General features: G+C 34.2%; 1 protein-coding gene across 1 annotated transcript; it reads left to right on the forward strand.

Moving 5' to 3' along the window:
* The first annotated feature begins 233 nt into the window (after positions 1-233).
* LOC145663534 (uncharacterized) lies at positions 234-24797 on the forward strand. Its single transcript, XM_081729645.1, has 8 exons — positions 234-375; positions 5602-5732; positions 6022-6109; positions 8910-9213; positions 14077-14130; positions 15710-15827; positions 22033-22130; positions 23818-24797. Exons 1-8 carry the CDS (start codon positions 274-276, stop codon positions 24030-24032), a joined length of 1110 nt encoding a protein of 369 aa, XP_081585771.1. The 5' UTR covers positions 234-273; the 3' UTR covers positions 24033-24797.
* Positions 24798-25529: the final 732 nt, after the last annotated feature.

Consider the following 25529-nt stretch of genomic DNA (forward strand, 5'->3'; position numbering starts at 1 on the left):
TAAGGAAATCAAGTTGTATTTTTAAAAAATAAATATTTTTTTGAGTTTTCTTGTTACTCAACCTTGATAAGCATTTTGAATAACATTATCTCAATCTTATTACACATAATATACTAGAAAATTCTCATAATTTTGATTTAGAAAATATCTTGAGACAGAACCAGCTATGACAACGGAAGTACAATGTTAATTTGTATGTATTTATGACTCTGTTATTCTCACAGTTGGTTCTTTGCTGGCCCTTGGAGTCGAAACGTGGCAAGATTTCTCAAAATGATATTGCGGAGAAATGACCTGTATTGTGAACATTGTGAGCAAAACTGTGAAACTGGTGCAGATTGTCCAAAGGAGAAATATCCTGAAATTGTAAGCATGGTGAGTAGAAAACTTTTGTAACACAAGTTAATACATATTTTTTTCAATGTGTATTTGGTTATATCTTATATAGTTATCAACAAAAACCAATGTTCGTTTCCTCATTGAATTCACTTCATAGCTGTAAATGTTATTACTATCACAGTTCGTAATATCATTTCGAACAAGTAAAGAAGATGCAAAGAAAAAAACGAGAAAAATAGCATATAAGTTATCTGTTGTGAAGTTATCTGTTGTGGAAGAAAGTACTAGTTCTGATTTTCGAAAGAATTCTTGATTTCTTCAGATACCGAATGTGCAGGCACTAAATGATTCTGTACGCTCTATATTGTGACGTGAAATTAGTTTAAAGAAGTTATAATAATAGTATATTTGTTGTACAGATTCCTAAAATTACATGTTTACGAAGTACCTAATAGTAATTATTATTACGTTAATTAAAACATATAATGTTTACTTAAGATATGACAATAAAATTCAACGTCTTAAACAATATATTAAATAATAACATTCTTTTAATATGCCATTGAGAAAATGAATGTGTTTTATGAAACTATTTAAAGAACTTTGGTGAAAATACTACAAGAGAATACACATTCATAATGATCATAATAGACCGGAAAATCATATTACTTGCCAAGTCTAAAATTAACATTAATATTTGTTCCATCATTTTCTGTATCATATATATTGTAGATCTTCTTAATATTATAACTAAAAATAAGTAATTTCATTTTGGGTATCTACAAATGAAATATACACTTTCGAACTGTTTACAAAATGAAACTTCTATATATAACAAAGAACTTGTATTTCTCAAAGAAAAACTACGAGTAAGAGCTTGGTACGACATACTCAACATGCCTCCACATATGCATCATTGGTAGTGTTGCAATAATTTTTGGATCCAAAATACGGATAAGCCTTAAAATGACGACCCATCAAAGATACGGTGCCCATGCACAGAACAAATATTTTGAAATTTCTTACCTAAAAATCATTTTAGGTTATCACACAATTGTTTACCGTAATACTTAAAACAGTATTGGAGACTAACATGTTTTATATTTTTTTCATAAACACAAATACAATAAATCATGCCATTAAATTACGTATATTAAATCTAACCAAAAGAACCCTGGAATGGAAAAATGATACACTTTTTAAAAACATAACCTACATTATTAATAGTAACTAAAGTATAAGCTATATGATGAAAACACAATTCTTTTCGCCCGAGACTTTTGCGATTTCCGACTCGGAAATTTTCGAGCAGCTCCGAAAACTAAAATACGAACATTTTCCTATCTTATGGTTTGTACGACACGGACACGGACACGGACCCAAAAGTACAAACAGTCCGTACAAAATTCGGACATATGGCAACCCTAATCATTGGTTGCTCGTGGGATATCAAAATGACAATCCAATTCCACGCTGCAGAACATAAGATGTTACGGATTTTATGCGTTCTCGGAGATCAATGATTGACCTCACATTTGACTTGTAGACAATATTCTTGATTTATCCTGTGAGACAGAAATAACAGATGTTGCATTGGAAGTACGTAATGAAGTGACCATAGTATGTACCCAACTCGTCCGATCCAGTATTTAGGAAGTGTTGGTCTAAAAAATCATGAACGTGCTGCGCTCAATAGAAGTACACTTCCATGCTTAGAAATTATGTTGGGAATATCTTGAATTTGTGCAATTATAAATTGTTACAACATATCCTCGTATATATCCCTTATAATGGTTGGTTCAGCAAAGAAAATTGGTCCAATTACTATGTCTATCATTATGTCGTTCGACTATTTCATTCTGTTCTATAGTCACATATGGATTCTGGAAGGCCATATTCTACAGTTATAAGTATTAACTTTTCCACAAACTTAAATCGTTAGTTGATTCTCCACAAACAACTCCGTGAAAGACATTCGAGATCTGCTTCAGTGTGAGTAATTGTACCTGTATCAAATGGTTGTCAACGAAATTCATCATTTGACTTTATCGTTTACGGAGATGATTGTGAACAATTTTGACTTTTCGTACGAATGCCTGAAGCACGAAACGGGCCATCCACAGCTGCTTGTACTGTTTACAACACTTCCTGCTTCTTTGAATGTATCCATTCTATGGTAGATGCTCCTTCGTTCTGGAGGTTCTCGGCGAAACAATATTGTGAACTTTCGCTTCATTTGTATTACAGATTTTTAATTCTATGAGCCACAAGATACCCTAGCTTTCTCCTACGGAAATACCATTTTTATATATATTGGGTTAACTAGTGCATCTAGGACCACCACTCACTGCAATTCCAAATTACCTTGGTGTTGCTGAACTGTTATATAGTTTTTCTGCAACAAAAAGGCACACCCATTGGCGCAAATCGGTCTTCAACATTGGGGGGGAGCGGGAACCGGTAAGACCGTTCCCACATTTTTAAAGCTATGTTCAAAATATTTATGAAGTTGAAAAACAATGTTGTGGAGGATTAGGGAAGCAGAGTTGTCTTCAACATTGGGAGGCGGGCAGTTTTGAGGCTTATTCTGGGGAGGGGAAATGAGACTCATATTACGGTAGATAAATCTGATTTCTAAGGTGAATCTGCTGTATACCATATATCAGGCAACGTAGATGAAGTAGTGGTACTGTAAGGTAGTGTTTCTCCCCCAAAACTCTCCAATTTCAAATCGGATTATTGGGGGAACAGTCCCCCTGAGTTCCGAAATTAGGGGAACATGTCGCCCTCATCCTCCGGGATTTGCGCCAGTAGGCATGCGTAATGTTGTTTTCAATTTATTGGAATTGGAAGTTGTATACATAATTTATAGATATACTTTACAAAATGATAAGGATAATGCACCGACAAACTATAGGGCAGGCGCTAGTACACATGAAATTAAGCAAAAAGTGCCCGTTGAACATAGGTTGAAAGCATTGTAATAGCAGCAATGATACTGATATAGTGCCGAATATCTCATGAACCTGGAAAAATATCGCATGTTGGGTTAAAGGATTACACAGTAAGCCACACTCGGAAAATGCATTGATGTTAGGATGGAAATGGTCAGGTTGCCCACAATGGCCATTCCTAGAGGTAGATGGAGATCCACACACGTATTCCTCACATGTAGGACCCCCGTAGCGCAGCTAAAGCTCTGTTTCCATTTTACTCATTGCATTTGTCTGGTGTGACTTTCTGTGTACACCTTTGAGCCGACAGTGATATCTTATGGCGTTTTTGAGATGTCCAGCGTTACATCAGCGCCTTCGCTGCTGTCCTAATGCCTCTTACGCTGCTTTCGACTCATATTAATTACGTACTTTTACGTACTTAATTCCGTATCTTCTATCACCTCCTCCAGTTTGTCGGCGTATCATGTTAATATCTTGTACAGGGTGCCCCACAAAAAAGCAGGAAATTTATTGTAGATTCTGTAATATGAGGTGGACACACATATTTTCATTTATGTTTTACTGACACTGTCACTTGAATGTTCATAATCAATGCAAGTGCTCAAAATGATTCCCTTTGGCTTCCACACAGTGGCGTAGACGTTGTAACCAATTTGCGGTGGCATTCTGGATAGTTTGAAGTGTACCGTTGTTCCAGGCGTCTGTCAGTACAGCTTTCAGGCCATCAATGTTTGTGATGTCTCTCCTGTGTTCTTGAACCTTCTGTAGCAGTATACCCCAAATGCAATAATCCATCACGTTGGGCCATCTGGGCTTTTAGATGGCCAGTCGTTAGGTTAGAAGTCAGGATTATCAATTCTTATCCATGTCACAGTATCGATTGCTGTATGGGCTTTCGCACCGTCTTGTTGCCATGTCCATTCGTGATCACCCATAACTGTGTTAATGTCTTGGAACATCTGGGTGCACATATGTAATATACACAATGGAACAGCACAAAAATATACAACTGCACATAACACACATTATTGCACATACAATCGCTCTTATTGTAGAAAATCCAAATTTCCTGCTTTTTTGTGGGGCACGCTGTACATGTATATCATTGGAAAAATAGGATAAAATGTCTAACCACAATATCAAATATTTCCTTCTATCCAAACAGAATTGTTAACACTAAAACTATTGATTACAGTATTTTATTAAGTTAAACATCTTTTCGTGTTTATAACAAATACAAATAAAAGAATGAATAGTTACAAAATAATCATATGGTATATTATTTTATCTAATATATTACTTGACGCATTATACAATGATGATGTTGGTATTTAAGTCATATAGTAAAAGAAAACAAAAGTTTGTAGTATTTTAACTTTCTCAATATACTTGACAAAATAATATAGACCATTTTTTAAAAATTGAACAAATATAAAATAATTTTGCATAATTCTCGCTTCGCCATTAGTTTAAAAGAAAAGTACTAATAAAGTAGTATTTGTGTTGTTAATTTTGTTATAACAGATTAATTTATGTTGGCTGGATGACGTAAATGCTATTCTTAGACTATTAACTTTAACGTGAAAGTTATACGTATGTATTACGTTTAAAATGAGAACACTTAACCTTTAAGAGCCTGACTTACTAAAAATAATACAAAATTTACCATTTTTGTTTTGCTTGTTTTTCTAAGTGATAGGAGATAATGAAACGCAACTTACCACAACCATAGATAATGTTACTCTACAACACAAAATATGAAGAATTTTCAGTGTTGCCATCCGTAGAAATTATAGTGTTGCTAGAGTAATATTTCCCCCTGTCAATTACTTTTTAAATAACGTTATTATTTAATGTTAATAATTGTATGTTAAAATCATTTTGTTTGTTACAAACTAAATACAACTGTTATTTAAAAAGTAGCTCACAGGATTTAAAGACAACATGATACGTAACCAAATGCAGTTGAGTTTGTTCCTCTAGTCGCTGCCTTAACTTAGATTTTGTGGGAAATGTTATTCTGGCTACACTGTAATTTCTATGGATGATAACACTGAGAATTCTTCAGGTTCATATTTTCTGTAGCAAAAGAACATTATCTATGATTGTGGTAAGTTACATTTCAGTATCTCCTTTCACCTAGGGAAAGCAAGCAAAATCAAAATGGTAAATTTTGTATTTAGTATGTAAGTTAATTTAAAGTTGAGACTACTAAACTTTTAAATTAAAGATACTGAAATTCTAAGTTCAATTAGAAAATGGCAAGAGAAATAATATATTAACCGTGATCATAAATTTATTTCAGCTCACTAAAACATGTTATGAAATATTTGAGAAATGCACATGGAATGGTTATGAATTTGAATGTTGTGATAACTTCTTCAGGTTGGTCACGAAGAATGGTGTCTGTTATTCGATGGGGTCTTATCAGACAAGGTACGTTGAAATATACAACTAAACAAATAGTTTATTTATAAAATCTGAAAGCCATAAATAAAATTATTACACAGTTTGGAGCCTGTACTAAGAAATTCAAAATTTATATCGGAAACAGCACAATACATACAGAACTAATATTCGCATTAATTACTTAGGAAAGTATTGTTTACTTGTTCCATAGATTTGAATGCGTAATAATAACATGAATTATTTGTGGCTATGTCTAAAGTAATGAATTTAATTTTTTCTGTCGATTAGTTTCTGAATATATGATTGTTGATTGCAGTCAGCTTAGTCCAATGAGGGATACCATGATTGTCACGCACTCGAAACCTGAAGGAGTGTTGGAGCTCACTTTCAAAGCTTATGTTGAGGTAATCCGTTTTCTTTCTTTAATTTGCTTTAGACTTACAAGTTATGTTATACGTAAGAAGGATCTTATAGAACGACTCTGCCTCATCCGCTTATCTGTTAGTAACGGTAAGAGATGGCGTGAAATGGTCTTCTTACATGAATTTAGCGTCTCTCTTCTCAGCCTTTGGGTTCACGGTGATTCAGTGGTGCCAGTGGGTGTAGCCAAATGATCTGAGGCGTTAAGCTGATGATCGCGAGGTGAAACCCATTGAAGTTCGAATCCCTCTGTAGTAGCAAGAGTGGAATTTTAACTGCCCTCGATATTTCTGTGTTCGTGTCCCTGTCGAGCCTAGTAGTCCTGAAAAGTGGTGGAAATAGAAAATAAGTCAAGAAGTTAAGAAAATTGGTAGAGCGTTCACCTCTGGTGCGTGGGGTTTCTGATTCGATCCAAGTTCGCATCAAATGGGCTTTGTGGTGGACAAACACCGGTATATGGGATTTCTGACGATTCTTCCGTTTCCTTTCACTTTCTTCATTTCACTATTTCATTCAATTCTCTACATCACTGTGTCTTATAGCCTACACAGCATAACCATGGGACGTAAAACTGAATTACCCCCATCTCAGGCTTCAATAATCTACCAAAACCATAAACTATTTACAGTTTCAATAGAGAATTCATATAAAGCAAAAATAGTATGAGCAAAAATGTCTCTTCATATATATCAGCGTTCCAAAAATGTATGCCTTTCCACCCTATATCCATGAATTCGAAATGGTAGATCTACCACTCCCAGTATTGGCAATGGATTACCACAGTTTGGAACTTCATCATAGTTTTCCAATATGAAAAGAAACTTATTTGTTTGTATATTTTAATAGTTTTATTACTGTTAAGGTATTGCTTGAAATTTACTCCGTATTTTGACATTTCATAAGTTAAAAATATATGTAAAACTATAATGCAGATTTTTCTTTCACTTAGGTCTGTAAGCTGCTGTAATTCCTGTTTCTTCACATCTCTTTTGTACCAAGGTTTTGTTGGGTGCAGATTCCAATCCGTACATTTCCTTTTTAAAATAGTTTTACGTCTCACGCTTAAGCTAAAGAAGATGGACAGTTAATGAAATTGAGTTATCATGAAATAATTGGTGAAGTGAAAATGTGGGAGGAAACGGGAATAGCTCGATTTTTGTCCATTGGAAACTCACATGGCTGGAATCGAATCTAGAACCTCTCGGACCAGAGATGAATGAGATTTACCACTGATCTAGCGTGCCTTCTTATATTTTTAGTAAATTGGTTTCAATGTAAATAATGGTGTAATTAATTCTGCTTCCTTACTGCTTAACGATAAACTTCTAGAACGCATTAGTTTTCTTTAATTAATATTTTTAGTACTAAAACAATGCTTATATAAATTTACAGGATTTTAAAAAAATAACATTGACATATCCCAAGTAGCAAGAAAGCTTTTGGCCAGTTGCAGCGTGCTTGGCTTTTGGATTTCTACGCTTGGTCTTTCAACCCGTGCTTTCATAGAATCTGCCTTTTGTTGTACTTGCAAGCGATGTTTTAGACCCTTCGCAGAGCGTCATAGCATCATTGGATGTACATTGGCTATTGACTTGACTTGACTTGTAAAACGCTTGCGTCAAGCTTGAATGAAACACTCAATGTAAGGTTGCTCCCATGTAACTTCGTTACTGGAATCCAGCATGAGGGATGCTTGCATGTTATCCAATCAAGCCGGATGCAAGCTTGCCGACTTTAAATGCAAGCTTACAACAAGCGGTCTGCAAGTTATCTCTGTTACTAGAAATGTAGGCCTATTGTAAAACTGTATATAGTAAAACTCAACTAACCCAAGTAACCAAATGAGTGTTGCCCAACGGCTTATTTTTGGTGGTGACTATCATTTCTCAACCGTATTAATAGGTTGATGATGTCCGCTATGCCGCAGTATTTTCAACCAATCAATTTTCGCCAAAAAATTAACCAAATTGACAACCAGTTTCCGATCTAACCACCAAAAATAAAATCAGGTTGCTTTAATTTAGCAAAATTAGTAGCCATAAATTGAATTTGAATTAAAAATGATATTCGTTGGTTGAAATCAATGGTTTTGACCTACATAAAATGCTTGTGTCCCTAAGTTGTTTTACTCGCGAAAAAATTCACTTGAAATCAAAGCAATGTTGGGCTGACCAATTTGGTTATTTGGGTGTATGCTTAACAGCCACTTAGCCAAGCACTAGAAACTACAATGGGATTAAATGACATCTATTATTTATTTTGCATGTAAAAGTCAGTGGTGAAACAAGAAGGTAAAAACTGGGGGGCAGCTATAATATATATATATATATATATATATATATATATATATATATATATATATATATATATATATATATATATATATATATATATATATATTGAGTTCACTATAAACTTTCAAAACTATATATAAATATTGGATTAAATAATTTTTGTTACTCAAAAAATTGGAGGGAGGAGTAAAGTCTCCGGCCCCGGGCTACATCCTCCACTGGTAAAACTATCATCAATTTTGTTCACATTTTAAAAAATGTAGTTTCTTATGTAATACAATATTTTATCCTGTAGTCCTTTATGGCCTATAGCTTTCATTCGTTATTACATATTGAAAAGAAACTGAAGAAATTTTATCTGTAAAACGTACAAGAAAAATGTGTAATACCAAAGAAGTCATGATGAATGTTCATCCAAATTCACACATTTTCTAGTGATTTTTATAATATAAAGAGATCACGTGACTGATATACATTTGTTGATCAATAGGTGTTCGCTCATGCTCCTGAAGAAGTAGGCTTCGGTACTCCACTGAAGTTGCCATTTCCAATCGAGAAGGACAAAACCATTAGACCTGGCCAACAACTTGAGCTGAGATTCAACAAGAAGGACATCACAACGAAAGGACGTGTTCAGTACCTGGACCCAGAGGGAAGACGATGCAGATTTCCCTTCGAGAAGATCAACGGGTGGGCTTACCCTCGCTACAGCTACAGTGCCTGTACGCTGGAATGTAAATCAGAGTACATGCTACGGTACTGTAACTGTACACACCATTTGATCCCAAATATAGGTAAGTCTTTCCACTGTAACATTTATATGAAAAAGGGATTTAGGTTAAGTTTGATAAAATTAATGCGTATTGCAGTTTTTAGGTCTGTTTAAAAGTTGCAATAGCCGCAAAGTTCGTGGAACACAACCTTCTTGGTACAGAGCAAAAAACTTTGTGTTACGTAATCTAACTTAAATTTAACACAGATTTGTGGTCTTAGCGTGACTATCATTCCGGTGTGTTGTTTCGACACCAAGAGCCCAATGTTGTGGTTAACACAGGCCCACTGTTACCGGTTTGACACAGAGCGGTGTTAAATTAGATGACAGTGTTATTTGATAAGTAAGTATAAAGAAGTTTGCAAAGTCACATAGGAAAGAAAGATGGTGTTTTTACAACCCAATTTTAACATAGGTCAATGATTCCAGCATGATCACTACTTTAGTGCATTATTTCAACACCAAGGGTACAATGTTGCGGTTAACACAGACCTGGTGTTACCAGTTTCACAAAGAGCCGGTTGTATACGGTATGAAACAGCGTCACGGTATTCTTTCAAGATGCAGTGATATATATATATATATATATATATATATATATATATATATATATATATATATATATATATATATATATATATATTAGGGTGTTGAGATACGCACCGCCCAAATGTATTCTATGTGACCATAAACACGCATTAGTGAAATAGCAGCTCTCTAGGAGAACCTTAACCCGTGCCGACTTGATGATAAAGTCATGAAATGGCGTTTTCACATTATAATATAATTTAGAATTTCCAATTGTGATAACGGAGAAACTAAGAGAGACAGAGAAACGAAACTTTGCACGAAGCAACTAGAGAAAGGGCGACATCTGTTCGTGTATTGACAAACAGCATCGGATGAACAGTGTTGCCAACTCAAGAGAAAGTTGTGTTTTTGTAAACGGAATGACCTAAATTGAATATCATCATTAGAAGCAGCAGTAAAAGAAAAGACAATGTAAAGACAGACCAGTGTTGCAAACTTTTCGAGAAATAACGAGTAATATGTTGTGGCGCACACAGGGAGTGAGGTCCTAACGATTTGTACACCTTAAATAACATATTGACAAGAATTGTTGGATCCCAATAACGAAGTTACATGCGGGCAACCTTGCATTCAAGCTTGATGCAAGCGCTTTACAAGTCAAGTCAATAACCAATGTACGGACTATAATGTTTTTCATTTTTCTCCATATTTTTATTTTTGGATCGTGTTACTTGATCTTCAGTGTCCTTTTGTATTTTTTACAATTTGCTTTGTGCAGTGTAATTTCATACAGAATAAATTCTAAAATAGATGTAGTATTGGTTTTTATACCGTGACTGTAAAATTAGGGCATACAATCCAAAATTTATAACAAAAATCATAATATACAATCACAATTGTCTTGAAGATAAAAAAGACATTGTCACTTATCAAATATTCCTCAAGTAATTTTTTTAAAAAATAAATTTCGTTTTGAAAAGGTAAGCACAGTGAACATCAAAGTAAAGCAATATTATGTTTTGCTAGCACAGATAGTACACACACACACACACACACACACACACACACATATATATATATATATATATATATATATATATATATATATATATATATATATATATATATATATATATATATATATATATATATATATATATATATATATATATATATATATATACATGGGCGGCGATTAGGGGGGCAAAGGGGGGCAGTTGCCCCCCCACTTTTTTGAAATGACCCATTAATGTATATAGTTTCATTTGCAAATATAAAGTTTTTGTATTTATTAGTGGTTCATAGAAAAAATGGTACCATATAATATCTGATTTTGCGTGAGTACGTATTGGTTGTCTTCCCGTGGAGTTAAGCGAGCTACAGGAATTGCATTTTAATTGCCACGAAAAATGACCCAAAAATTAACCTATTGGAGCGCAACAATTCCAGTATACTTTTATTTCTTCATACAAGGATTCGATATGTTAGTTAGCCGCTTTGAAACTTATTAATATAACATTTCGAAAAAAAATCACAAGTTATTAATTGCCCAATAATTGAGTTCCTATAATGTCTTTTCTTAACGTGAGCCTACTGATCAATGCGGAATCCGAACCACATGAGCTCCCGCCGGAATAGAACCCCGGTCTCCCACGCCAAAGGCGTGTACACTAACCGCTTAGCCACGAAAGATTTCAGTAAGCAATATTAATTAAAAAGAGAGTAATAAGAACCTCTACCTTTTCCATTGTTTTGTAGTGTAATATGCGAGCGAACTGGTGTGTTTAGGAGTATGCCATTTTATATACAATTAAATTTAGTGAATTCAACATAATTCTACGTTTTGGGATTATTTTGTATAACTGGAGTGTGGAGTGATTGTTGTGTTTTCATAAGTTCCAAGAAAGTGAAAACTGTACCTAATGGCAACGAGCACGTTTCGGGAAGTTGCAAAAGTAAATATTTCTTGAAGTGTCGTAGCATATGCTTGTAGTATTTGCTATCTTACATTTTCTAAGAGTAATAACATACATTTAATGGTATGTGTGGAATTAAAAATATAAGTTGTTCATTAATCCCCAGTTTCAATATAACTTCTACAATACAGGCCTCATTATTCATAACTATGATTTAATATTATCCTTTCTATGTATTTGTTTCGTATAGGGATGCACACGAGACGAGACGAGACAGGATTTTCCTGACAAAATTCGAGTCTAGACACAGCTCTTCCAATAGAAAAATATACATTTTTCGAGTCGAGACATCACTCTTTCAGCACATTTTCGAGACGAGACAGACACAAATCTTGTCTCGTGAGCATCCCTAGTTTCGCAAATTTGTTATTAAATAATCTGATCACAAAATTTTCCAGGCAGAATTTTAAGATGTTCATGAGTAAGGAATCAAATCTCTTCTTACAGTTTCGTTGTTGAAGATTACAAAGGGTTAGTACCTACTTGCGTTGCTCTTGTCAATTTACTTCATAAAATATCAAATATGTTATACGGTATTTTAAATGAAAGAGATAGTATCCTATTAGTTATACAACCTTTCTTTAAACAACAAGTGTTAGAAGCAACCAGGGAAACTAACATTAATATATAAATATTCAGATCATGTCTTCCTACACTATATTCCTAGTAATCACAGTTCAATTTTAAAAGTATTTGAAACGAAAACTAAACTAGAAGTGATTTAATGCAGACGATCGATATAGTACAACATAAGGAGAAACCTAATGGTTCTCAAAATGAATTTTTTTTTTTTTTTTTGTCTCAAAACCCCACAATATTTTAATCTATGGAGCTCCAGACGTCTTCAGTAGCATATTATTTAAGAAGCAATATTGGTGTATTTGATTCACACTTTTAACAAATGAACAAAATATCTGGTACAAGTGAGAAATAAGTTTTAAAAAATCGTAACATCTAAGCAATAAAATTAAATCTACAATTTCATAATTTTATCATGAACATTTTCTTCAAAACTCAATTCATTCTTAATTTATTTTAAAATTGTTTTCCTCTGTTAATCTGAGTAACTTCTTTTAATTTTTAAAATACTTGCAGTCAAACATTTGTTGTGTAAATTATACAGAATGCTTCAGGAGGAATGTCACATAATTTGTGAGGTGATTCTACATATGAAAATAAACCCAAAAAGTCCTATGAACATGTGTCCGATTTTCGATCGTTACGGAACTGGAGCAGGTTGAAGACTACACACACCCATGAATGATTATGAAGACAAGTGTGAATATTACTTACCGAAATGCTGTGTAGGCGCTGTGGTAGATAGACACTGGGACAGATCACTGATCCATCCTAAAAGAGGTGTGGAGGTTCTCCAATGGATGGCAACACTGACGCCGCGCCAAGGCAACAGCTGCAAGCGTACCCGTGTGAAATCGTGGGTTGGTTCAGTGAGCAGTCGTGAGGCTGTGTGCGTGTCGTGCTTGAGTGTTGCATCGGTTCACTGTACCAGACAAATATCCCAGTATCTGAACAACGCATTTCCTCAACACAATAACTGGGCTCCCAGATCACCCGACCTAACCCCATTAAACTTGTGTTTATGGAGCTGGTTAAAGGGGGATGTGTACACTACGAAGATGGTTAAACATGAAGATTTGTCGCTCGCATCACCGACGCTGTTGCCCGCATTAAAACCCGCCGAGATGATGCTCGATGTGCAACACAACACATCCTCCAACGTATTGACCAGTGCATTGAGATGGGTGGGGGACTTTTAAAATACCTCTTATATGATGGATCAGTAATCTATATCACCATTATTCTGTCCGCCACAGCGCCTACACAGCATTTCGGTAAGTAATATTTACATTTGTCTTCACAATTATACATGAATGTGTGTAGTCTTCAACCCGCTCCAGTTCCGTAACGATCGAAAATCGGACACATGTTCATAGAACTTTTTCGGTTTATTTTCACATGTAGAATCACCTCACAAATTATGTGGCATTCCTCCTTAATAACCCAATATATAGAGTTATATATATTATTACTACACTGTTATTCAATGCCAGTGAGATCAAAGATCTTCAATGCAAATTTTAGTAGCTCGTATGCATTTCAACATACTTTCAAAAACTAACGTTATACACTTCGTAATTGTATGCTTTTGTTATGTCCACGATTCGTTAGTCATATCCTAAGTTGCGGCTGAAATGAAACTTGCGCATACTGCAGTAGCAACATGTAATAAATAAAGAAGTAACTTTATAGCTGGGAAAATATTGAGGTTCGAAAGTAATCGGCTTTGTACGAAAATTAGTCAATACATATTATTTTTTGTTACTGCAATCTTCAGTTTTCTATTTTTACTTTTACAGATCCTCGTCAAGCGTGTAGCTACAGAGGGTTGAAATGCTTGGACCACTACTTCAGTAAGTTGAAACTTTAATAAATATTCCCTAATTAAGTTTATAAGTGCATTAAATATATTTTATCTTAAAGCTTCAGCAGGAAAGAGTGTTTGGAACAAATATACATTCTTTTTTATTTTGCTTTTGATTATTTAACATTTCTGGCTTAATTAAGTAATATTTCATTAAAATATAAATTTATATTATTGAATATAATACACACACTTTATATTTACTATGTCGAGGAATTTATATAAAATGATAATCATGCCTGTTGTATTGTATAATTGCGAAACATGGTCCTTTACTCTTAGGGAAGGACACAGACTGAAAGTATTTGAGAATAAAATTCTGAGACGAATATTCGGACTCAAGAGGAACGGAAATGGCGGAAGCTTAACGAGGAACTACATAATTCATGCGGTTTATCAAACATCAAGTCTAGGAGGCTCAGGTCGTGTAGCCAGAATGGAAGAACATTGGAATGTTTCCTAAGTTTTAACTGGAACTCCACTCGGAAAACCACCATTAGGAAGACCTAGGTGCAAATGGGAGGACTATATTAAAATGAATCTCGAAGAAATAGGAATACAAAGTAGAAACTGGGTGCAGTTCCCTAAGGACAGAAGTCAGTGGAGAACTTTTGTAAACGCAGCATTGAACCTCCGGGTTCCATAGGGCATAGAGTTGGTTTGTTAGTTCTCTTTGTGCTTTCGTTTGTTCGTTTGTTAGTTCGTGCTTTCAGTGAAGATCTTTTTTTACAAAAAAAAAAAAAAAATAGTGAAACTTTCTTATTATATATGCTGGGTTTAATAACATATATAATAGTATAATAATCGCATGCTTTATTAAGGTGTCTAATTGTTCATCTATTCCAGCACAATATTTGTTTTTTTTAGTTGCTTTACAGCTTGCTCAATTTTAATTTTGTCAGAGGTTTTAGGAATATTGCTGGAAAGGATTTTTAAATGTTAATTTTATTTAAAAATATCAGAAAGATTAAACTGTAAATTTATTCTAGACTTACGAAATATTCATTGATATCTTTGTAGGAGTGGAATTCTATTACGTTCCATATTTGCATTTCTCCATCTTACTATCAGTTACCACACTGACTGGTGAGAAAAAACTTATATAGCGTACCTACAAACGTACTATGTAATATATGGAAGACTGTTAGATGTTAGATATTCTTCAGTGGCATGATGTAACATCTAAGCAGGAAGAAGTCAGTACGTATGTATCATATGGACAATGTATGCTCCTTACAGATTCCCGTAGTAAACTTATGGATTTCGTACATTTGTACAATATCCCGCTGTGCTGATAACGGATTTTTTCAGTGTATTATAAGCGGCATGACCGATGCACGTATTGCGCTGCTGGGCATATCACTGTTCTATATGTTCTGTAAATGTCCGACCGATCGTATGTTTCCTTAGAATTGTAGTTTTAATGGCCAGCAGAGTATATAAAATGTTGAGGAAATTCGATGTATTACAGTTACTTTATGATCAATGTGGTTCCGTTAACATCATTGTAACACTTATTACCAACTATTTCTAAATTTTCTGCCCTTTTTTTCTTTATATATTTCTAGAGGGAAATGACACAGTCTCACAGAAGAGAAACAAAGCAAGAAGAAAGAACTGCATCAAGAAATGTCTGCTCGACTGTCTACAACCGGAAATAAGCGTTGTTTGGTCAGAGATAAGGAAGTAAGATATAACGAATAAATTTATACTTAGTAGAAACACATTCAAGTTTGAAATATAGTCTTTAGAAATATGTCCAGATTTCTAATAGAAAAGATTTGCAATTTCAAAGAAAGAAAGAAAAAGGATAATGGATATTTACACTTATATTTAACTAGATACATTTTGATTTTGCATTTCTGGAGATTCATTTAAAATGGACCAGTTAGAAATCACTCCTTGACATCATTAAATGATCCTAGGGATCCTGCTTCTAATTTTAATATTTTCGCTTTTCTTCCCTTTATTTTTATTTTTTAAATCAGAAATGTATTATTTCAACTCTTAAAAGATTATTATTATTATTATTATTATTATTATTATTATTATTATTATTATTATTATTATTATTATTATTATTATTATTATTATTATTATTATTAATAATAATAATAATAATAATAATAATAATAATAATAATAAATATTCTCCTTTTTTGGCAAGTGCTGGGACTAATGCGTTTTTTCTTCTTTTTAATAATATTTTAGATTTGGTTCTGCAAATGTTGCTTCCAAGCAAGGATGTTATAAATAGAGGATCTGCCCATATGTTTCTTCATCCTATTAAATCGATGCAGCCAAAAAAACAACCGAGCATAGACACGTCTGATTGGCTACTCTCACTTCCGCCATCGTCTGATTGGCTACTTTCGTTTCCGCCATGATTGTTGGCTCAAAACATTGCGATCCTATTGGGCGGAGTGGGCAGAGTAGGGGTGGTGAAAATGTGACGTATGGCTTCAAGATTTCGTTGTAAGGGCAGATCCTCTATTTTATAAGACCCTTGCTTCCAAGTTTTTCGATCTTCAGCTTCCTCTTTTAACTCCCAATATTTTCTTCTATTTTTCAAATCATCGATCAGTTGTGTTCTTCTTCTTCCGATTCCTTGCTTACATTCCATTTTTTCTTCTCGTTCGATAGGAAGAAGACAATTTCTTCGCAAAATGTGTAACTCAATTGCCCTTCCTATGAAGAGTCCTCTTCTCTCCTATCTATCTATTAAAATGCTACAATGGCAAAAAAAAAAAAAAAAAAAAAAGCGTCTGAGCTCCAACCTATAAAATTTGAATTTAAACCTTTGATTTACGGTTATTTGTGATTTCACGTTTAACAGAAACAAATATTTTAAACTATATGTACTTTAAACAAATTATTTAAGTAGACCTTTTTCATATCAAGTTTATTTTTTTAAATTATTGTTAAAAACTTTTGTATTTTAATAAGCCTTTTCCAAAATCAATGCAAATGAATTGTGCTGCCATCTTTGGAGTTGTTTTAAACTATACGTTTGTGGGTGTTTATATGTTTGTGGCCAATCTTTTCAACAATGAGATCTCGGAAACTACAGGCTCTAGAAAGATGACGTTTTCACTGATCGATTGCAAATTTTGTGTAGATTGTCCAGTTCTAATTGAATATTTAAAAAATGTGGCAATTATTTCTTTATTACATTTTCACGGGTACACTGGAAGTGTTGAAATTTAAAAAAACTAAAGCACCATATCCTACACATTATACATTCTAACATCACGTAATTGCATACCTCTCAGGCGTTTGTTTCTTGGCCAAATGATAATGAAAAACGAAGGATAGCCATTTCTCCACTCTAACAGCAAGATGAATCTTTATTGTTTGGAGTGTTTTGCCCATTGAACATCATATACGAATTAATTGTGTGTGTAATGTATTTGCTTATTACATACTGCATGCAAGAAGAAAGAAAACACTGATCATACATGAATTAAAAACTCCAACCGGAAATAGGCTCAAATCTTGCAAACGGTGCGAGATATTGAAAAAGTAATCGACAAAATCTTCCTTTTATGGTACCTCTTGCCAATTTTTATCAAGACGTCTTTCACTTATGTCTGTAAAGGGACATGTACAGATGTGAGGAATAACAAGGAGATTCATGCTCATATGTGAATGATGCGCTATGTAGAGAGCGCAGGTTCATCTAGTCAGTTTTAAAATGTCTTCATTTGTGGCTCTCTCTGTCCATTTTATCTTATCAATCTTCCTCCAACACGACATTTCGAAGTTCTCTAAATATTTCTTATCTAACTTAAGTAATGTCCAAATCTCTGAACCATACAAAAATTTCAAAACATTGTTGTAATCTCAATTAGTTACGTTAGTATAGTTATTGTTTTCTACATCATTTTGGATTGTGGGCTACAAGATTATGAAGTAAGAATTGGAACTGTTTTTTTTTTTTTTTAATGGAAAGTTATGGAAAATTAAGGTGGTTCTAGAAGATGCCATTGACAAGAAAGGAAAATGGGTTGCACCCCCCCCCCCACGGGTTATCTGATTCTGAAATTTAGATTTCTCTTTTCTAACTGTTCTTGATTGTGTAATGTTACAGATTGACACGAAGCATTTCGTCATTCTTGTGTTTGTCCATGTTATTCATTAAAAAAAATGAAGTATTAATTTAACGTCCCACCTTATGCACCGAGGCTAAGGGAGGCAGTGATGATAAGAAATTAATGAAATGATGGAATAAAGAAAGCAGGAAAAAACGGGAAAACCTGTAGAAAACCCACGCACACAGTTTTCTCCACCACGAAGCTCACTTGGCGTGAGTTGGGATCGAACCAGGTACCCCACACACGAAAATTGAACGCTCTACCTCTGAGCCACTGCAGCTCCAGTCATGTTATTGTCGCTAAATACCAAAGTACTGATATTCTTAGAACTGAGTATCACCGCCATCTTACGCCACTAGCTGAAAGTCGGGCTAGTGCTCACTAGTAGCAAATTTTAGTATTATTGAGATTGTAGTGGTACCATGGTTTGGGAACTGGTCAACGGTGCGGAGGGAAGTTGCTTCCTTGGATTTTCGAAGGGTGTTTAGTTCTTGGAAATACCAGTACATGTCAAAACATACTAACTGGCTCAATACATAATACATTTAGTCTACGTTAGTCTACATTAAGTACGGTAGTTTATTTGCTGTAGTTAATAAGGGTATGTTCGTAAATAAGTTTATATATATATATATATATATATATATATATATATATATATATATATATATATATATATATATATATATATATAAGGAATATAATTTGATGACGAATTCGCCCGGTATTTCTTATAAAGTTAGTATGTGTGTAATCGGCAAAAACATGTATGTGGCCAGCGATGCAAATTTGTCTTCAACATTGGGGGGACGGGTAACACCGTTCCCATATATATATATATATATATATATATATATATATATATATAGATAGATAGATAGATATATAGATAGATAGATAGATAGATAGATAGATAGATAGATAGATAGATAGATAGATATAAGCGATGTTCAAAATAGTTATGATATTGAAAAACAATGCTGTGAACGACCACGGTACACAGATGTTTTTAACATTGGGAGACGGGCAGATTGAGGCTTATTCATGGGAGACATCAATTTCATTTCACTTTCCCTTGTGACAATCGGACACATATCATCACATTTCTTCATAGAAAAACACATTTCAGATCGGATTATTGAGGGGACAGTCTCCCCCCAGTTCCAAGGTTGGAAGAGACATGTCCCTCTCATCTCCCCAGGATTTGCTCCAGTGTATGTGGCAAATTGTATGTCAAAAGAGCAGTAAATAACAACAATAAAACGAAAATAAAACTTTCCTCTTCATTTATCAACATTTTGTTCTACTCGTTCTAATTTTCGTATTTATAATTCTTTTCCTATGAAATTTACCAAAAATATACATTTTCCGATTATACACATAGTATCAATATTAAAAGTACCCTGCAAATTCCTGATCAAATTATATTCTTACAAGAAGACAATAATGCAACAATCATTTTGGACATGAGTGTACATGGGTCCGTCAAAGTGTGTGTGTTTATTCGCGACTTTGCATGTGTGTTGGTCTTTTGCCCAACCCCCTTGAAATCGATCTTTTGCCCCCCTTGGAATCTTCCTTCCTCCCCTTGGAAAAACTCCTGCGGGCGTACCTGGGCATGGGGGTGAATTCTACTTTCTAATCAATCAAACATTTGAATGAATCAAACGCACAATGTCGGGGGGAAAACTAAACAGGTAGTGCGGTATTGGGTAAATGAAGATTCAGCACACTTCAGCCATTTCCGGTGTTGGTTCGTCTATCAGTTTATTCTCGGGGCTCTGCGTAAACGAAACGAAATGAAACTTTAGTTTAATGTCCCACTGGTATATCCTTTGTTTAGTCTAAAGGAGTTGAGTTGAGTTGATTTTGAGTTTAACGTCCCGTTCAGCAGCGAGGCCATATGAGACGTGGGCCTACTTATTAATGTAGACTCCGAACCACTTGAGCTCCTGCCGGGAATGGAACCCAGGTCTCCCATTAGTCTAAAGGAGACGGATAATTAATTAAAAGTGCATGATTATGAAACTGTTTTCTGCCTTCCCACCGGGAACCGAACCCGAAACTACGTGCATCTCTAAGTTGGCAACCATCCTAGTAGCAAATTTAGTAGGCTAATGATTAGCATGGATGGGAATTGATGATTGTAAATAATAATAATAATAATAATAATAATAATAATAATAATAATAATAATAATAATAATAAGAAGAAGAAGAAGAAGAAGAAGAAGATTATAGAATATTTTGGCCCAATTTAGTAAAGAGCATGTTGGTCATTCAACAATTTTTGTCATTTATCCAACAGTTTATACCTCTCATTCTTAAAGTTACATCTTTCGTAAGGGGATACATTGCCGAAGTTTGATTAAATCGTCTAATCACAACATAGGGCCAATGTTGGCAAAAATTTGGTTGAATCGCACAATCACAACGCAGAACCAACGTTGGCAAAAGTTTGGTTAAATTGTCCAATTATAACATAGGACCAACGTTGGCAAAAGTTTGGTTAAACTGTCCAATCAATGTACAGCTACGTTGGCAACAGTTTGATTAAAGCGCCCAATCACAACGTAGGCTCAACGTTGAAATTTGGCTAGTTTGTAGTTTTCTTTTGTTCGACCTACTGTTTGTATTGCTAGGCCAATCCATCTTCCATTTTTAAGTGATGCGTTGTTCATCTGGTAGTCAGCAAAGTAGGATGTTTTCTTTTAAGACGAAGAGGAATGAACCCTATACCTCTGCCACATAAGTCGTCGTTTTCTAGTTCAAAGCGGCAATCATCAGAGATGTCAGCTACTCCATTGGTTCTTTCCTGGAATAATGCGGGAATGAACCAGAGGCTACTGCACAGGTTGTCCTCGGGGTCGGAACGACAAGCAGCAAGAATCTCGGCTTCACTCTCAGCTCTATGCCGATGCCTTTCCAAACTTTCTTCTTCATCTTCATTTTTAAATATTAATTATTTCCCTTTTTCTTGGATATGTTGATCTCTGCTGCCTCAATTCAGTATTTCATGCGGCAGTAGCAAAAGGAAGTTCTTCCGTGCATGATTCCATACCTGAGATAACGGACCATTGAACAAATCTGAATTTGTACCGTTCTGAAATTGTGTTGAGTTTCAGTCGGAAGTGTAACACTAACTTGTCTTTAATTTTTGCATAGTCAAATTTTGTATCTTTTCCGGTTCACAGATGTCTCTTAATAGTTTGTGTATTTTCGCACCAATAGACGCGACCGAAGTAGACACTTTCTTTGCGTCCGGTAAATCTATTGTAATGCAAAAATGATCAAACCTGTTCAAATAATCACTTATTTCTTGGTCTTCAACTTCAAAACCTTCAAAAAGTTTGGGACATGCCATGTTCTAGATCTCGTCCTCGTCGCCGCTGCTATTTGTTCATAGCTTTACTTCATAAATACTTTATCTTTATACTACAGAACATTATTCTTTGCAATTCCTATAGCATGCACACTTCTATTCTTCAACTCCTGCTCACAAAAACTGTCTACTCACCCAAAACGTCACAGACTATTCACTATTATACTCTTCACAGACTATTTACTATACTATCACATTCACCTTAGATTATTCACACAATAGATTATCATTTACGAATATTTAACAAATTGAGTCTATATAAGCTTTCATTGTAAATATGTATTAATCTCAAAATATGTTTCTATTGGTGATCTAAAATTCAAAGTTTCATAAGAAATTTAAATTCAATTGTAGTTAACCCTAGTATGACTATTGTTTTATCTATGTTTCTACTTACATATTTCGCTTTCTCTGTAGCACAACGAGTAAGTTCGGATCAGCCAAGCTGTCTTTCTACAACCTCCCGACAGAAAGGTATCGCATGAGAGTTGGAGCTCAGTTTTTGGATCTTTTTGGTGAGTGTTTCAATAATAGATATAATTCGTGTCCTTTTGGCAATTATTTCAATAATCGACATGATTCGGCGTTTTTGGTAAGTGTTTCAATAACCGACATAATTCGGCGTTTTTGGTAAGTATTTTAATAATAGAAATAATTCGGCTTTTACTGTTTTTATGTAGTCTAAAGGAATGTAAATATCTTTTAGACTTCCCCAAAACAGTGTGTATCAAGACATATATACTTGTTTCTTTTAACGCAATTTCATTCCCATCTGAAGATGGGCGGGCCGCAGAAGATAATGCCTTCTCTTGGGCCACGAGTATTTATTTATTTGTAGTTTGCATCGGGAGTTGGGTTACAGGATTTATTCATTGATCGATTTTGGTTGTTTAAAACATAAAATTACAAAAATACAGAACTGTACAAATAAAATAAGACAAATGTTTTCTAAAACAAGCAGTGAAGCTCTGAAAAAGCTTCTTCACTCTACGCTAATAGTTCAGAGTGCTGAAGTGCTGAAAATCCTTCTTGATTCTACGGCAGTAGATCAGAGAAGAAATCCGTGAGGATGGTGAATTTGCTGAACCGATCTGGGGCGGCTTTCAGTTTTGGCATGTACATTCATGTCCAAAACTATTGTCACATGACTATAAATATCGTGTTCTAGTAATATAATTTGATAACGAATTCGCCCGGTATTTCTTATAATGTTAGTATGTGTATAATCGGCAAAGACAAGTATGTGGTAAATTTCATGTCAAAAGAGCAGTAAATAAGAACAATGAAAGGTAAATAAAATTTTCTTGTCCATTTAGTTAGATTTTGTTTTACTCATTATGATTTTCGTATTTATAATTTTTTTCCTATGATATTTACCACAAATATACATTTCCTGATTATACACACAGTATTAGTATTAAAAGTACTCTGCAAAATCATTATCAAATTATATTCTTACAAGAAGACAGTTATAGATATGCGACAATAATTTTGGACATGAGTGTACTTGCGTAGCATGTGTACCATGTTAGTCAGGTTTAAATCCTTCAGAAGTTGAAAAAGTTCTTTATATTAATAGTTTGAATGATGTCTTTCAGAGGATGAGTTATCATTAACAGACGTCTTTGGTGTTGAAGCTGCAATAATGCGTGATATTGTAGGTTCAAGTCTTGAACCAAATGTAGCAGCAGTGTCTTGAAGAGGTGCTGAACGTGAGCTTGTGCTTGCTGGTGTTGTTTCCCTTTTCGCTTGTAGAGTTTGTTGTATTCGCGGACATCCGGAATAATTAGCAATATGAGCGCCTTTACAGTTGACACATTTCGCTAGTGTGTCTCTGGTCTTCTTTTTATATTGGTACGTCCAATGATAGCCGGCGCACTTAACACAGCGATGCTTGGCTTGGCAAATTCCTTGCGAATGCTCAAATCTTTGGCGTTTGAAGCATTGCAAGTATTTTTTTTATTTTTTTTATTTTATAGTAGTTCTATGCGTAGAAGGAGATCATAAGCTCTTGGTATCCATTTTCTATATCTTTTTGAACTGATTAGAGAGTTTTCTTTCAGCACATTTATCACATTTTTCTAACTATAATAATAATAATAATAATAATAATAATAATAATAATAATAATAATAATAATAATAATAATAATAATAATAATAATAATAAATACTCTTATTTTATTTCTTAAATCTGTTTCAGTTCTGTGTGCCGGACTATCACGGTTAGTGACTCGGGTGAGCTTAATGGACGTGTTTGAATTCATCCATTATGTGATGTGCAAAATCCTGTACAAGGACACTGTGATGGTCTATGAGTTAGTGGACGCTGAAGAGGAAGAAGACTTGATGCTGGCAGACGAAGATGATTCCGAAGAGGCGAAGGAAGTGAGGAAGGCCATTACTTACTTGGAATAATTAAAATGAAGTTATAGAGATCAAATTAATATCTTCAGGAATAAACACTGCTCAAGTAGTGCTGAATGTCATATGAAGCTGATTTTTAAATTGTGCCAACATCATCAAATGAAAGAGTAAATATTGTTACGAATGTGGTATTTCCTGGAGTTGTATTTTAATAGTTCGGCGGTGATCGTGGAAGTGACAATATCTCCTAGTGTAGTGTTAAGAACAGGAAGGGGATTAAGTGAAAATTATACACTTTACACTGCTCACATACTGTTACACTTAACCACAAATATATCCATAAATATCCTATACACTTTCATTTTTTTTTTTTTTTAGTTTTCCCAAATTTTACTCCCTGACCCTGTTCATCCCGCTTTCGACTATTATTCATCCTTATTGTGAAAATTCGTTTCTTTACCTAATTTTTACAATTTATCTATCCAACTATTACTTTGCTGAAGTATAATTCATTTTCTTTCAATTACTCCAATATATAGGCCTAATTCAGGCATTCAAGCAAGTCGTCCAAAAATGTAAATGGCGACGTCCGTCATTTGCAAAATTTTATTAACTCTATTAAACAAATAATTCAATTCGTACACAAGTAATTCAATAATTTAGCATTTTTAGCACATTTACCCTAAGGCACCGAATTTAATAAACACCCTTAATGATGACGAACACAACTTGGCCTCTTCTTATTCAAAGAAGAAGAAAAGTTGTATTTTGTTATACTTCGCTACCAGTGGCTAGGTGGATGAAAGAGATGGCGCTGTAAACACTAAGTATTGGGGAGTTTTGCTCTCAGTTTTTATTCTATTTTTACTATTTACATTTCAATATTTTTGACAATTTTGTTATTTGTTACAATTTTAATATACAGTGCTTCAATTTCAATATGTTCATGCTCCGCTTATCCTTCCTTATTACATTAACAGTGTGAAGAACAATTATAATTAAAACAGGCTAATTCGGCCATTTTGGCACGAGCCATCTTACTACCTTATTTCAAACAATTTTAATTTAAAACAAAATCAGTGAAACAGTCCACAGGACTCTAAGGCCGGGACTTCCTTTATATAAATCTCCCGTAAGGGAGGTAACTGGAACTGGAACCGGTGGCTACTATTTATTCATATTAACGTGTTCTGTTGTATGTACACTTTATCAATTTTCAAAAGAAGAAAAGTGTCCTAATCTACTAACCTTAGGGTTTAGACTTTAAGTACTGAAGTAATCCTTTTTCTCATACGACAAGAGGAGTAATATATGTATATAATAGTTCAAGAAATAATCCACAGGCTGAATAGAGCAAATAGTGACGTACAGTATGTGAAATACAGTCACAATACACAACTCCAGAATGTACTACACACGTAATAATATTGCTGTTTTATATAAATTAATATGTTAAAATGCATACGTTAGTGTAATTTTATCTAATTTTATTTTACGTTATATGGTGAAATTGGTTTTGAGGTTTATTTCTTTTCGTACAGAGCACAA

This window comes from Thermobia domestica, chromosome 11 (genome assembly GCF_964235325.1).
Source record: "Thermobia domestica chromosome 11, izTheDome1.hap1.1, whole genome shotgun sequence".
NCBI lineage: Eukaryota > Metazoa > Arthropoda > Insecta > Zygentoma > Lepismatidae > Thermobia > Thermobia domestica.

Excerpts from the sequence above, each read along its gene's own strand:
- LOC145663534 (XM_081729645.1), top strand. The coding sequence starts at position 274 with ATGATATTGCGGAGAAATGACCTGTATTGTGAACATTGTGAGCAAAAC. Across the intron at positions 5,733-6,021 it reads ATGGGGTCTTATCAGACAAG|TCAGCTTAGTCCAATGAGGG; the intron begins GTACGTTGAAAT and ends TGTTGATTGCAG. Across the intron at positions 6,110-8,909 it reads CTTTCAAAGCTTATGTTGAG|GTGTTCGCTCATGCTCCTGA; the intron begins GTAATCCGTTTT and ends GTTGATCAATAG.